The sequence below is a fragment of the Sminthopsis crassicaudata genome, chromosome 1 (assembly GCF_048593235.1).
Source record: "Sminthopsis crassicaudata isolate SCR6 chromosome 1, ASM4859323v1, whole genome shotgun sequence".
NCBI lineage: Eukaryota > Metazoa > Chordata > Mammalia > Dasyuromorphia > Dasyuridae > Sminthopsis > Sminthopsis crassicaudata.
Genome location: NC_133617.1, coordinates 386,256,714 through 386,273,226, shown reverse-complemented (window position 1 = coordinate 386,273,226; position 16,513 = coordinate 386,256,714). Strand labels below are relative to the sequence as shown.

Here is a 16,513-nt window from a genome sequence, read left to right as displayed (position 1 = left end):
CTCAGGGCTGTATTACATAACTGGGTAATACTATGCCTTTGTATTGCAGAGATTCAACAGTCTCGTGGAAGAATCTTTCCATAACTTTACAGATGATCAAGAATATTGTTTTCCTAATATAAAGCCCTTTGAACTTGGACAGTAATCACAGTCAATCCTTGGGTCTTCCAGCTTAGAAGACCATGCCAGAGTCTGTCCCACTGGTCAAACCTATGAGAACCCAGCGTCTGCCTGCCCTGAGGAGGCAGAGAATTAGTGAGTAATATTTGTGAACACAAGAAGCAAAAGTCAACAAAGTAGATTTTATGTAAGACCATAAATTTATTATTAGCAATGGGTTTTTAAAATTTCATATTACCTTTAACAAAGTGGTAATAAAATTGTCTTATTTGTTTCTAGGTTCCCTTCTAAACTTTTTTCTTATGTATTTTGAATTTTCCTACTATTTATATAGTTGTAGTCAATAAGTTGCCTGGTGTCTACAAAATAGATAAGACTTTTGTCCTGGGGTCAGGAAGATACTAGTTCAAATCTCCCTCTGATGCTTACCAGCTGTAAGACTCTGGGCAAGCCATTTAACCTCTGCCTCAGTTAACTCTGTCTGCCTCATTTTCCTTATCCTTATCTGTAAAATGGGTATAATAATAATAATAATAATACCTAATTTACTGAGTGATTAAGGATGAAATGAGATACTTGAAAAGTACTTTGCCTATCTTAAAATGCTGTATAAGGGCTAGCTTTTGTTATTATGTACATTTGAGTTCTTTTAAATCTTCTCATGTTCCTTTTTATCCTCAATATTTGTTATTTTTTATGATCCAATCCTTTATTATATTCTTATGTTCAGCTCTTTGATGTCTAGGTTGTTTCCAGTTTTTGTTGTTGTGAATAAAACCTTTTTTTTTTTTTTTTTTAAATAGCATTTACATCTTGTCTCAATTAAAGATATCTTCGAAATTAAAATGTAAGAAAATATCCTGTTCTACCTCTTGATCTCTTCAGCTTTTTGTCTGTTTGTGTGCTGTTTTGAACTCCTCCTTAGACTGAGACAGAGTGATTTAAAAAGAGTGAATATTACTGTCGCTCTATGGGTAGTAATGACTTTAATACCACTTGGAAAGCAGGAGTATGTGTCTTATTCTTTCTGTTTTCTGGCCCTTTGAAAAATTAAATTATTTTGTTTTCTGACATATAAACTGGGTTGTATTCTTAAAGGAAAGGGAAAGACTACAGTTTAGGATTGGGAAGCTTTCTAGGACAGTTTTGTAGTTTAAAGACTTCCCTGTGAATGATCTTTGTTGTTTTTTTAATCAAAGTCTTACATATGTATAGGATACAGTTACTCAAATTAATATTGATGCCATGCATGCAGCCAATGAGATGCTACTTGCATGAGTGGGAAATACAGAAAATGATGCTTCTGAACCCAAGAATGGCACCAATATTAATTTGAGTATCTGTACCCTATACATATGTATAGCAAAAGATGCTAATCTCAGAGTGAAGTAAAAAAAAACAAAAAACAAAAAAAACCAAAACAACTTTCACTCTGAGATTAGCTATCTACCTTGTATATATCTACTTTCTATGTAGTTATTGGTGTATTATCTCTCCCCCATCCCATTAGATTGTGAGCTTCTTGAGAGTTAAGTCTGTTTTTGCTTTTCTTTGTGTCCCTAGCAATTAGCCCACTGCATGACATATAATAAATAGCCGATTGACTGTAAACTAGATGGAAAGAAACTATAAATAGAAACTTGCTGCCTGGCTCAGGTTCATCAAGAAGGTTGGTTGCTTGTACCAGGCCAAAAATTCATGGTATAAGAATGGTTCATAATCTTCTCACCTGAAATGCTAATTCTCAGCCCAGTGTACTCTTTTAATCCATTTTGCTTTCTGTTTATCTTGACTCTGTTCTCTTATTATGATTATTATTTTAGCTTTGTGTTATTTAAACTTGTTATACATAAGTACGTAACTTATTCATAACCATACTTATTGTGCTGAGTTGAATTGGAGAAGTAATCTGGAGCTTTAGAGATGGATTATCCAGGTAGTAAAAAGGCTCACAAGTGCTAGATTCTTATACTGGCTTAAAAATACATCTAAAACTGTATATATATAATATTAAAAATTAATTTAATAATAATAATTTCCTATGTTTTATATATATATTTTATTACCTTTTTAAACAGTATATGAACCTAATCTGATTTTTTCTTTGACTAAAAAGTTTCATCATCATCATGGTTATTATGAGGAACAGTTATTTTAATGAATTAAAGATGTAGTATAGAAATAAATATAATAATAATGTTGATGATGCTGATGATTACTATTTATAGAGCACTTTAAGATTTACCAAATGCTTACATTTATTATCTCATTGGATCCTGGAAGTGAGGTAGGTTTTATTGTTATTCTCCAATTTGCTGATGAGGAAAATGAGGGTGAGAAAAGATTAAATGGCTTCCTCCTCAGCCATTCTGAGGCAGAATCTGAACTCCTATATTCCTGACTTCTCTAACACTCTTACTTATTTTACCACCTAGCTATCTATGCATATGTGGGTCTTTGAAGCCATCAATATAGTGTTTGGAAAGGGACCTGCCTTTGGAATTAGAGCTTCTGGGTTTAAATCCTGTCTCTGCTGTACCCCGCTCTCCTGGTTCTCCTCCTAGCCCACTGCTACTTCTCCGGCTCCTTTGCTGGATTCTCTTCCAGATCACGCCTTCTAACTGTGGGTATTTCTCAGGGATCTTCTCTCTCCCTCTATTCTTCTTCACTTAGGGAGCTCACTAGCTTCCATGGATTTAGTTACCATCTCTATGCTGATGATTTTCAAGTCTGTCTTTCCTACCCCCAAATCTCCACTATCCTTCGATCTCAAATCTCCAGTTACCTTACTGACAACTCAAATTGGATGTCCAGTTAAAACTTGGTATGTTCAAAACAGCGCTATTGTCTCTCCCCCAGAACCCTCCTGCCCTCTCCCTTTGCCTGTGACTATTGAGGGTAGGCCCCCGGCTCTCGCAAGAGTCACCCTGCTTCCTCCCCAGCCCATCTGCAAGCTGCTGCCAAGGCCTGCTGCACCCACTGGCATGGCTCTGGTGCTGGTCCCCTTGGTCCCCCTTCTAGGGCATGGTGGGATGGCCTGCTCAGGGCTCTCCTCATTCCTGTCCCTCATGTTTCACCACTGAAGAGATTTTCTTCAAGTGCAGCTCTGATCACTTCACCTTCTCCTCAGTGAACTCCTACTGGCTCCAGGATCAAATACAAGTCTCTGTTTGCTATTGAAAGCCTTTCATAACCATGCCTCCTGCCTTTCCAGTCATCTTACACCTTCCTCTCCATCACGCACTCTCAGATCTGTGACACGGCCATCTCTTGGTTCTGGGCTTTTTTTCTGGTTTTCCCCTATACCTGCAGTGCTCCGACTAATGACCTTGCTGGCTTCCTTTAAGTCCCAACTAAAAAATCTCACCTTTTTCAGGAAACCTTGCCAACCCCTCATAATTATTTCCTACTAAGCTGTTTGTTGTGTGTGTGTTGTTGCATGTGGTGTCTCCCATTAGATTGCAGGCTTCTCAAGGGCAGGTATTTTTGTATGTCCTTAATGCCTCGTACAAAGTAAATGCTTCATAAACAGTTATTGGTTGATTGATTTACTACTATCCCTGGGACTTCTAAGCACATCAGAGTCAGGTTTGTTCCCCATTAGTGTAATTCTATAATCTTGAAGTCCTTGCCAACAGTTACTCATTTGCCTCATTCTCAAAAGTAGAATGAAATATGGGTAGCAAACAGCTGGTAACCTCTGTGCTGGAGGATATGACTGATTTCCTGCTAAATTAATGACCTGGACTAACATAGCCTCTCTCAGGGGGCTTTCTTGTTCTATAGAAAATCACCTTCCCTTTGACCTGTCATTTTTTAGTACTGTTTAAAACATGCATGGTTTCTGTTTCTCACACATAAAGAGTGGACCACAGGTACCTCCTTGCTGACTTCTCCATTCATTTTACCTCAGGTTGCTCATGGCTTGCACAGAAAGAGAAGAAAAATAAATCATTTGGTAGAGTTAGTATCTTTAAGGATTTGTGAGGAGGATAGGTAGATAATGATAGAGATATATATATAATGATGCTGGCTGTTTGTTTTACCTTAGACAAAACACACACACTCAATTCAAGTATTCATGCCTTATCAATTCTTCCAGTCCTCTTACTCAATGAAGATGTTTTTTAATACCTTGAAAGATTATACTGTATTGAGGTCCAAATGACTGCTGTTCCCTTTCCTAATGGGGAAAGTTAAATGAAACTGTGAATAGAATACTGGGCCTTTAGTCAGGAAGAGTAGCTGTGTGATTCTGATCAAGTTACTTATTCTCTGTTTGTCTTAGTTTCTCAAATGTAAAATATAAATAATAACAATACCCACCTCCCAGGATTGTTGTGAGAATCAAATTAGATAATATTTGAAAAGCACTGAACCATAGTCCTTGTCATATAGTAGGTATTATATAAATGTTTACATCCCTGTCCCACCGTTGGTAAAGTTATTTTACTTTCTCTTAAAGAAAAATTTTTAAAAATTTAGACCAGAGGCCAAGAGATCTGAGTTCTGATCTTGAGTCTATTACTAATGTACTGTGTTTCCTTGCCTATAAAATGAGAGAATTATATTGAATGATCTTGAAGATCTCTATCTCCAAAATGTTTTAATTTTTCATTATCTTTGTTACATAACATTCTTTTCATTGCTTCTAAATCGGAGCCATGCTCTATCTTCTTTTTTATTAACTTAGTTTAAAAACAAGCTACTTTTGCTCTTCCTCTGTTACTTATAAAGGCTAGACTTTGTCATTGAAAAAAGATATTAGTTGAAAAATTTACCAGTTATATGTGGCCACATGTAATCTTAGAAAATCAGCTTTTCTCTGCTTTGTTAATTTATTTGCGTGTTCTGAGGAGCATTTTTTTTCATTGTCAAAGAGAATCTTTTATTTCTTAGAGCTTAATACCATGGACTCATAAAAGTCATTTTTGGGTTCAGAAGTATTCCACATTAGTTGGGTTAGGTTTGCTTGCCTTTCTTTAGAAACTTTGCGTTTATGTTTATTAAACAATATTTTAAAGAGATGGATGTTAAAAATCTTTTAGTTAAAAACAGATAATTTTAACACATTGGGACAGATTTGAAATGTTCAGTCTTGTCTAACACTTGCCAACCAAAATCACCTTAGTTGTTTATGGCCTAATGAACAAAGCAGCAGAGTGGTGTGATGTTATTTGCTAAGTTGTGTATACTATCTTGACAGCATAACTTCATATTGTTCTTTTCAAGCTTAATGACCATTTTTTCCCCTTTCTTCTAGGAAATACACACAAACGAAAAGGAAATAACAGAGAAGGAACTAAATCTTCACTTGTTACCAGGTAACAGGCTTTGTTAGGATTGTATAACATATACATCTTGATCAACAAATAAATTACTTCATTTCTGATGTTACTATATATACACTCCTTTGTCTTCAATCAAGGGCTTGTAGCCTGAATGAGGATACAGAGCTAAATTGCAAGGGTAGTTAGTTCAGTAAATACATATCTAAGTCTGTGTGTTTCATTTCTCTGACAGGAGAGCAGCCTCTCGTTTCTCCTCCCTGTTATTTTCCACCTGATTGTAAACCTTCACACCATATGTATCTTAGCTTTTTTTTGGTATGGGCCTCCAGCTCACTATCCTTTTCTTTCCTGACTTATAATTTGAACAGAACAAAATATTGTCCTCAAAGTCCTAACTTGGTGTACACCAGCTTTCTTTAGTAATAGAGTAATCTGTCACAATATAAGATGCCTTTGTCACAATATAAGACCTTTTTCTGACATCTGGTCTAGTTTTTTTTTTTTTTTCCATCCTTATTTCTCTACCTGTACTACTCAACATAGGACAATTGATATATCTAGTAGGCTTTAAGTGCTTATTCATCAATGTGCTTTTATTAAACACTTTCTGTGCTAAGCCAAGAAGTTGATATTCTAATAGAAGAGACAAGGTAGGCATATAAATACATATATAAAATATATTATAACATATGTATGTGTACATATAAATAAAAACATGTATACACAAGTTTTCTAAACATATATATTATGTGTTAATATATACATCTTATATAATGTCATAATATTAACTAATATATTAATATAGATTATATATACTATTAATATGTATTGTTACACATACATACACACACAGATATGTATATATATAAAATGGAGATACAGAGTAACCTTACAGGGGATCCGTGGTGGAAAGGGCAGGGAGCTTTGCACAAGCAGACTTTGAACCAACTCTCAAAGGAAGAAAGCCAAGAGTTGTAAGAGGTAGAAGGTGAGGAGAAAAAATGTTCTAAGCATGAGAGACAACCATCATAAAGATATAAGAGATGGGAATAGAATGTGATGTGTGAGAGGTAACAAGCCAGTATGTTCAGACCATGGAATATGAGGTAGGAAGTAATGTGTAGAAAGACTGGAACATGGGAAGAGACTAGGGAAGGAAGAGCTTTAAATGATGAACATGTTTATATTTTATCCTAGAAGTACAATAGGTGGCCTTTGGTGTTTATTGGAGTGGCAGGGATGGAGCTGAGGAAAAGGGAATGGATGTTCATCAGATCTACACTTTAGACACTTTGCAAGATTTGAGATAGGGAGACCAATTCAAAGATTATTGCTGTTGTCTAGGCAAGAGGTGATGCAGGTCTGATCGAGAGTGGTGAGTATGTGAGTAAAATAGAGAGAAGATATATACCAGAGATATACCAGAGTGAAACACTGTGAAACAAATTTGGCATCCAGTTGGATTTGTAGGATAATAAGGACTAGCAGTTAGGAATGCTAATGATGTTATGAAGCTTAATAGCCAGAGAGACAGTATTGCCCTTAAAGTAGTTGAAAATTTGGGAATAGAGAAGAGAAAGGAAAAATATTAATGACTTCTTTTGTGGATGTGTTAACTTTGAAATGCTTCAAGAACTTTCACTTTAAAATGTCCAAAGGCAATTGGTGATGAAAATTTTAGAGTTCAAGAGAAAGATTATATCTATGGATTTGTGAGTCATCTGCATAGAGATGATAATTGAACCCCTGGTAACTGATGAGATCATTAAGCCTCGAAGGACACTTGGAATTAGGGGGTATGACATGGAAGATTCGGCAAAAGAGATTAAGGAATTGTCAGACAGCAGGAAGAAAACCAAGACGTTACAATGGTACAAAGGCACTAGAGAGGAGAGAGATCCAGGAGGAGAAGGGGATCGGAGTCCCAAATGTTGCAGATGATGAAAAAAGGTAAGGATTGAGGAGGAGGCCATTGGGTTTGGCACCTAGAAGAGAGTATTTTCAATTGAATGATGATGAGTCAGAAGCCAGATTGCAGTGGGTTTAGAGAAGAGTTGAGAGCATAGTAAAGGAGAGTACTAAGTATAGATGACTTTCTGATATTTATCTGAGAAAAGGAGAAGGAACAATAGGATAAAAGGCAATGATAGGAGCTAGTGAGTTTGTTTTTTAAGAAGAAGGGGAGACTTGGGTGTGCTTGAAAGCAGTAGGAGCATAATAGAAATGGCAGTCTCTTAGAGAAGATGAGATGGTCTAGAATCAGAGATTCATGAGGAGGTGTTATCCTGAGTAAAGAGGAGAGACATGTCATCACCAGAGACTGGAATAAAGAAAGGAGATGGTGGGAGACAAGAACCTCAAGGCGAGTCATCTTGGTGTTTTTAGTGAATTACTGTCAAGATATTAGGAGACATTCTTTTCTAGAGCTAAAGCCCAACAGGCAAGCTGTGCCTTGAGCTTGGTGGAACCACAGTCCTTTGTGTTTATCCTCTGGGTGATCTCAGCCACCACAAAATCCCAGAACTGTTTCTGGTCATGAAGCCTCACTTCAAATCAGATTTGTCACGCTGTTGTTGTTACCCCTCCTTTGGCCTTGGGTCCCTCCCGTTAGGGGCAGGGCCCTGGCCCATGTGTCCTTGCTTTCAGACCGTTTCCTTCATCTTGAAATTAAACTTCTGTTTGATTCCTTACTCTTCTATCTCTAACCTGCTTTGTTCAGTTCTAACTACCCATGGATTAGACACTGGTTCGAGGGAGCTCTTCCACTGAGAGGGCTATAAAAGGGGTTTGTGTAGAAGGCTTGAAGAGAAAGCAGAAGGCTTGAACAACTATTATGGGTGAGTGGGACAGGAAGTCAGGAGGAGAATTGCTTAGATATAGAGAGGAATAGCTTAGGATTAGATAATAAAATTGCATAGGGCAGGATTGTGTGGCTTGTGCTCTGATCAGCAAGACGTGAATAGGAGCACAAGAGGTAGATATTGGTAATAGTCCAGAGTTAGACTTTGGCAGAGTATGAGTCTCAATAGAACATACAAGTTAGAATTTGAGAACAAAGGATAGTGTAGAATTGAATTGATTTACCAAGATGTTGAAATTGGGAAGGGAGGAGAGAATAAATAGCTATAGTAGTAGTAGTAGTGACACCCTGGGAAAGGATGGAGGTGTAGAGGCATGTAAGGCATGGTTCAAACAAAGAATAAATTGGGAATAATAAGACCTCAGAAGAGATGAAATGATAAAATATTAGCAGTGGGATAGGGACTAGAACTGTGATTCATTGGTATAAGAAATTTCTGGAGGCAGCTAGATGACGCCATGGAAAAAGTAAGAGGAGAGAAGGAAGGTTTAAAAAGATCGGGAAAGCAGGTGAGGGCTCTAACCTGTATGAAGAGCTGTCAAAGTCAGAGAATCTTGTATTGGTCTCAGAGTGATGATGAATTATTGGAATATATTAATTGACAGTATGTTTGTGTGTGTAAGAAAGAGAGAAGGGAGACAGAAAGGGAGGTTGAGTGAGAGGAGAAAAGGAGGCATGTAGAAGAAATGTGTTGAAGGTAACATTCAGTCTTCAATGGTGAAACTTCCTCTACTGATACAGTTTAGATCTAGGATCTGGGATTCTTGCATCAAAAGTAGAATATCATGAAGGGTATGACCTTCTCTGTGTTTAGCTTGGGTGAAACAAGACGTGGTAGTCAAGTTGTATGAAGAACTAGAAGTCAGACTATTTGAGTGTTCATTGTTGAAGTTCTCTATATGAGGACAGGGATTGGGGTGAAGAGGAAATGATGAGCCAGATACTGTACTCATTAAGAAAGAAGGGATGTCTTGGCAGTCGGTAGATAATGGTTAGCAGGATGAATGAATGAATGAAATTTATTAAAAGCATTTAATTATGTGTAAAGTTCTGTGCTAAGTACTATAGAAAGGCAAGATTGCCCATAATCTCGAGTTCAGTTTCCAGTGGGGGGAAGCAACACATATGAGAAGGATTACCTGGAAGTCTAGTGAAAAGTTCCCACTGCCCTTAGAGTACTTTGGCAAAGGAGACAGCAGTGTCTCTTCTTTAACGCCTTTTCCACTAATGAAGTCTTATCTGCTTCTGAAGTTGAGCCGCCTGAGGTTGCCCAGGCCTCTGGTGATGGGGACTTGGTTTTCCTCTGCATCAGTAGCTGTGGATGCGGAGGTGTGGCTGCCACACTGCAGATACCGTAGCCAGGTGACATCTCTGAAAGGGCTCTTGTCCTGGGGGGATGCTGCAGAGGCTAGGCTGGAAGCAAGAAGGAAGGCCCGCTGCTCTTGTGGGCATGCAGCAGGAGGTGGTGACGGCGATGAGGAAGGGCCCTCTCCTCATGGGCGCTTCCCTCATTGGGAGCCCTGCTTCTCCCAGAGCTCTTGGGGACAGGCTCTGAGATAGTGGCCCAAGGGTGGCGGAGGCTTGATTGGCCTGGCACACGCAGTCTTCCGGGTTTCTCTCAGAGTTCGAGATCTGCACTGAGGGATGAACTTGGTCAGAATCAGTGCCAGAGAAGAGATGCTGAGTTTGTGGCAGTGGGGGGCTGGAGAAGGCAAGCACAGCTCTTCCCTGGAAGTAATGAGTCAGGGAGATGAAAGGAGAAGCCCCAGGGATAGACAGGGGCCACAAGTGGAGCAGTCTGGGGGGGGGGGAAGCTCGTTCAGTCAGAGTGCCACGGAGCCTAGGGCACAGGGCTGGCAGATACAGAGGGGACACACTGAGGAAGAGGAGGTTAGAGGGCCAGGTGGCCAAAGTTGGGCATAAGGTTTGTTCCTCAGTGGTTGGGGATTCAGTATCTTTGGGATAGGGCAATAAGACAGAGTTAGGGCTATGCTAACTTTTGGGAAGTGAGCCTGGAGTACCCCTGGGTGGGAGGACAACTGCTGATGGAAGAAATAAGAAGGTTCATGGTTTCCTCCAGAGTCAGGCCCTCTATTTCTCAGCACAGCCAGTCCTTCGTTACCTAGTCTCCCTCTTTGTATACTGGGGGTCCCCACCTGGGGGTTTGGTCACCCTGGGAACCTAGTAGGGTTGCAGGAGCCATTGAGTCCTCTGCATTTTCAATCTTCTTATACCTTATAACTCCCTTTTCTTTTCTCCATGTACTATCAATCCAGTAACACTTGCTTCCTTGCTGTTCCCTTGATTGCCTGTCTACACCCCACACTTGAACTATTATTCTTCATCCTCAGCTCTTAGCTTTCTTCGAATCCTAACTAAAATTCTGTCCTCTACAAGAAGCATTTACCCAATCTCTCTTAATGCTAGTACCTTCCCTCAAAAGAAGATTACCAATTTATCCTCATAACTTACTTGTGTATAGTTTGTATCTTTTCTCCTCATTACGTTGTGATTTCCTCTAGAGCAGGGATTGTTTTTGCATTCTTTGTTTAGCATAGCACAGGGACTGGTACTTAATAGGAAGTTAATAAATATACAGCCTGACGAGCAAGGCGTGACTGTGTTTATCCTAGGAGCCTAGCAAGGAGATAGGAATAGAATGTCCCAGCCTTGCCACCAGTGGGCTCCAGCATGGCTGGATCCCAGGTTGTATTCTCTCTGAGAGCCTAGTGAAGAAACCTAAGTTTCAATTATTTCAGATCACAAGTTTATCTGTTTTTTGGGGAAGCATAACCGAAAAAAAGTCTTAGTGGGATTTTTTTACTTGCTAGGATTTTAAAGTACTGGGAACCTTTGTCATAGTCTTCTACCTGTATCTTTTTCAGGAGGTGGTTTGAAAACTGAATATCTAATCTTATTCCACCCCCTAGTCCCTCCCACAATTCTCTGTATACACCAAACGATTGGGCCAGCACAGAATAATGGGAAGGGCCATTTTCCAAGTATATTCCTAATAGAGTATTGTCCAATTGGTAATTAGCCTCAAGTGCTCAGTTGTCTAACCTCAGTGCATTAACTCAAGAATTTCAGCCCTTCCTAGATTTGTATTATAAAAATTATAAATCCTCCTAATACCTGCCTTATACTAATTTTTAGTTTATAGTATTACAGCCAGAGCATGGTGTCTTTTTATTTGACTGGAATGTCTTACTGAAGACATTCCAGGGGTTCAAATGACAGGAAGCTTTTTTTTAATTTTTAAATTTTTTTTTTTTTTTTTTCTTTTTTAAAATTCATTTGTTAGGTTTTTACATTTACTTTTATAACATTATTTAATACTAAAAGTCATTTCTTTTCTTTTTTTTTTATTATTATAGCTTTTTATTTACAAGGCATATGCATGAGTAATTTTTCAGCATTGACCCTTTGTAAAACCTTCTGTTCCAACTTTTCTCCTCTTCCCCCCCCAAGATGGCAGGTAGACCAATATATGTTAAATATCTTAAAGTATATATTAAATATGTAAATGTATACATATTTATACAGTTATCTTATTGCAAAAGAAAAATCAGATTTAGAAAGAAGGTAAAAATAACCTGAGAAGGAAATTAAAAATGCAGGCATGCAAAAATAGAGGGATTGGGAATTCTATGTAGTGGGTCATAGTCATCTCCCAGAGTTCTTTCACTGGGTGTAGCTGGTTCAGTTCATTACTGCTCTATTGGAACTGATTTGGTTCATCTCATTGAAGAGGGCCACTTCCATCAGAGTTGATCATCATATAGTATTGTTGTTGAAGTATATAATGATCTCCTGGTCCTGCTCATTTCACTCAGCATCAGTTCATGTAAGTCTCTCCAGACATTTCTGAAGTCATCCTGCCAGTCATTTCTTACAGAACAATAATATTCCATAACATTCATATACCACAATTTATTCAGCCATTCTCCAATTGATGGACATCTACTCAGTTTCCAGTTTCTGGCCACTACAAAAAGGGCTGCCACAAACATTTTTGCACATACAGGTCCCTTTCCCTTCTTTAAGACCTCTTTAGGATATAAGCCCAGTAGCAACACTGCTGGATCAAAAGGTATGCACAGTTTGATAACTTTTTGGGCATAGTTCCAAATTGCTCTCCAGAATGGTTGGATTCTTTCACAACTCCACCAACAATGTATCAGTGTCCCAGTTTTCCCACATCCCCTCCAACATTCATCATCATTTGTTCCTGTCATCTTAGCCAATCTGACAGGTGTGTAGTGGTATCTCAGAGTTGTCTTAATTTGCATTTCTCTGATCAATAATGATTTGGAGCATCTTTTCATATAGCTAGAAAGAGTTTCATTTTCTTCATTTGAAAATTGTCTGTTTATATCCTTTGACCATTTATCAATCGGAGAATGGCTTGATTTCTTATAAATTAGAGTCAATTCTCTATATATTTTGGAAATGAGGCCTTTATCAGAACTTTTAACTAAAAATGTTTTCCCAGTTTATTGGGAAGCTTTTTTTTTTTTTTTAAACAAGTATCTTTTTAGTTTACCTAACGAGCCTTTTCTAGAGCTATTTTGAATATTGAATACATTACTGAATTCTCTGTGTATGTTTATTTTCCCCAAACACTACTGTTTCCAGAGAATGAACTATTAGATGAACCTTCATTGGATAAACACCTCCTTTGTTGCCTTATTCTTTAAACCAGGAGCAATTATCTAACCTCCTAATGGAAGGAAAATTAAAGCTGATCTGTCTTTTGCCAATTCTGGGACATCAAAAATTTGTTTCTTGTTTTATATGGAGTACTAAATGAAGGAGGGAAAGTCTTTAATGACACTACAATACTTTATAATAAAGAGGATATTTTGTTTTCTTATTTTTATCTTCATCCCTTTTGTATATATGTATTCAGGAATGATGGGGGGGGGTTGAGTTTTTGTAAGGGAATTGCTTTTTTAGAGGAAATAGTTCCCTACTGTATCTCCATTCTTTCCTACCATTCATGATGGACCTCCAGAAAACATGAGGTTTTCTTCTTGGGAATAGAGAGTTCTACTTCTGTATTTTTAGCATGTGCTGTGCTCCTTGTTCCTTTTTTTTTTTTTTTTTTTTTTTTTTTTTTGCTGAGCCCATTGGGGTTAAGTGACTTGCCCAGGGTCACACAGCTAATTAAGTGTCTGAGACCAGATTTGAATTCAGGTCCTCCTGACTTTAGGGCTGGTGCTCCACTGAGCCATCTAGCTGCCCCTCTCCTTGTTCTTGGAGCCAAACTCCCAAGTGATTTTGATGATTTTCCAAGAAGCTGCTCTGCCTCAAGCCTCGGCTATCCAGGTGCCAACCTTCCAATCCAGAAGCCAGGAAGACTTTGCCAAATTCCCCTTCTTTGCCCAGACAGAAAATGTGACTATAAAATTGATTGAAGAATCTAGATTATGGAAATAGTAGCAAGATATTAACCCTATCTTTCAGTAACCTAGGGGAGAGATTTTGTGGAATTTCTGCCTGATCTAAAAAGAGTTACTGTCAGTCTTGCTCCCATGTCTTCTTGATATGGTTTAGGCTTGATGAATACCATCTCCTTAGGAATTTCCAATTCTCAAAGTTAGCTTAATCCAGGAAAATGTCCATCACAGATTTATTAGTCCCTTTTGATTTTGCTTATCTTAGTGCTTGGTTATTTTTGCTATAATTCAGTCTCTCACAAAAAATTTTCATCCCATCACAATCCAGCGGGGAAAAATTGAGTCAGTGGCAATTTCACATATAGAAACACTGTTTGTGTGGGCACATTTTAGTTTTAAGTAAGGTAAAACTGTAAACCTTTAGTTTTTTATACTGTTCATGAAAAATTCATATATTTATTTTGTTTTTTGATTAGGTGAACAATTGCTTTGTGAAGCCAACACAGTCCTTAAGTGTATCCAGGATGATTCAGGTCAGCATGGAATCTGTGGGAAGCTTGTTTGCACAGACTTCAAGATTGCCTTCCTTGGAGATGAGTCTACATTGGATGATAATGTATGAAGATATTATTACCTAGACATGTTGCAATGGTCTCTTAAAGAATCTTCTAGCTTCTAGCTTACATATATATGTATATGTATATATAGTCTCATATTCTTGTTTTCCTCTCTCTCCCCCCTCTTCTCTCCCTCTCCTTCTCCTTCCCTCCCTTCCTATCCCTCCCTCCCTCCTTCCCCTCCTCTTTCCCTCCTTCTCTCTCTCTCTCTCTCTCTCTCTCTCTCTCTCTCTCTCTCTCTCTCTCTCTCTCTCTCTCTCTCTCTCTCTCTCTCTGTCTCTGTCTCTCTGTCTCTTTCTCTCTCTCTCTCTCTCTCTCTCTCTCTCTCTCTCTCTCTCTCTCTCTCTCTCTCTCTCTCTCTCTCTCTCCCTCCCCCTCCCTCCCTCCCTCTCTCCCTCCCTCCCTCTCTTTCTCTTTCTCTCTCCCTCCCCCCTCCTCTCTTTCCCCGCCTCCTTCCCTCCCTCTCTCTTATTTCTTTCTCACCAATAAACACAGATCATTTTTTTCCATCTCCTGTCTGCACTAATTGGTCAAAAAGTTCTTACTGTGAACATGAGGCATGCAAAGAAAGGCAAAAAAGTCTCTCCTTACGTTATATGCCTTTATATTCCAGGACCCTATGAAACTTTCTACTACTATCATTTACAGGCTGGCTTGCATTGGCCAGATCCTTGTAATTAAGCAGTCATGAATAATACCTTAGGTATGAATGTGGTGTAAACAAGAGGTATTCTCAGGAATATATATGGTAGGAAAGCAGCTGGGCTGAATGTGTTGTGAGAATGAAGGATAACAGACAATCTTTTTTTTTTTTTTTTTTTTTTTTAACTTTCGGAAGCAGCTTTATTTATTTATTTTATTATAGCTTTTTTTTTTTTTTTTTTTTTTTTTTTTTTTTTGACAGAACATATACATGGGTAATTTTTCAACATTGTCCCTTGCTTGCACTCAATTCTGTTCCAACTTTTCCCCTCCTTCCCTCCACCCCCTCTCCTAGTTGTCAGGTAGTCCCATATATGTTACATATGTTAAAGTATATGTTAAATACAATATGTGTGTGTGTGTGTATATATATGTATATACACACACACACACACACACATATTCATACAGTTATCTTGTTGCACAAGAAAAATCAGATTTAGAAAGAAGGTAAAAATAACCTGGGAAGAAAAACAAAAATGCAAGCAAACAACAACAGAAAGAGTGGAAATGTAAATAACAGACAATCTAAATGCTGCACAGATGTACATAAAAAACATTAACAGTCTCAGGAAGGCTTCCAAAATATCCTGTCTTGTAGAGTAGATCTGTGGGACAACAGGTACAAGATCCATTATATGTGGCATGGAGGTAGGTGAAGTGCTCACTAATAAGAGAATGCCTTCACCAAAATTTAGACGTTTCCATAGAATACTCCATGCTAGGCACTAGGGGAAATGGAAGATGTAAGAAACTGTTCCTGCCCTCATGGATTAGGCACTCTGAGCCAACAACATGAAGAAATAAATACTGTGAATAAAGGAAAATGATCAGTTCATGGTGTAGAGACCACTTCCTGTTTTAACTTGCTCTTTGTCAAGCTCAAGGCAATGGTATTAGTGAAGAATGTTATTCTCTCATTAAGAGTCTTCTATAGATCTTGTGGAAGTCTGTGAAAAATACATTTACTATAAGTCTGCCTCATTTGGTCTTTTCTCCTTTATCTTAATTTTTTGCTCACTTTCATAAGTGGAGGATTCTATGACTTCTAGAATTTATAGAGGAAAGATGTTTACCTCTTCCCATTAAATAGAGTGGATGTCATTTGGCCCTGTACCTCCTTATTTCGAACAGCCAAGGTGCATATTGTTAGTCATGGATGTTTGGATAATGTAGAGTTCTTTAGCTTGCTATCTGTGCCGTGTATCTACGTAATGTTTTACCCAGAGGGGTGGTTGCTTCTTCCCATCATTCCTGGAATTTGTAAGAGGAAGATGCCCAGTCTGTGCCCAACCTGTACATTCTTAGTCCTGAACATCAGGGACTCTAACTTATTTGTTGTTCATATTGGATGGTTCTTTTTTTTTTTTTCCTTTTAGGAGCCCCAATTTAAGAATAAGGTGATAGGAGAAAATGATATTACATTGCACTGTGTTGACCAAATTTATGGAGGTAAGTGTGTTTTACAATGGAGTTTTAACACACAGGAAACTGAGGCAGACAGAGATAGAGACTTGTCCA

The 16,513-nt window shown here is 38.2% G+C and overlaps 1 protein-coding gene across 1 annotated transcript in view; it reads left to right on the top strand.

Annotated features, from left to right (window-relative positions):
- Positions 1-16,513, top strand: part of MTMR12 (myotubularin related protein 12) — an 88,268-nt gene that overhangs the window by 32,064 nt on the left and 39,691 nt on the right. The window contains exons 2-4 of the mRNA XM_074279485.1: positions 5,384-5,444; positions 14,150-14,289; positions 16,372-16,444. Coding sequence (XP_074135586.1) covers positions 5,384-5,444; positions 14,150-14,289; positions 16,372-16,444 — 274 coding nt within the window. The remainder of the gene's footprint in view (positions 1-5,383; positions 5,445-14,149; positions 14,290-16,371; positions 16,445-16,513) is intronic.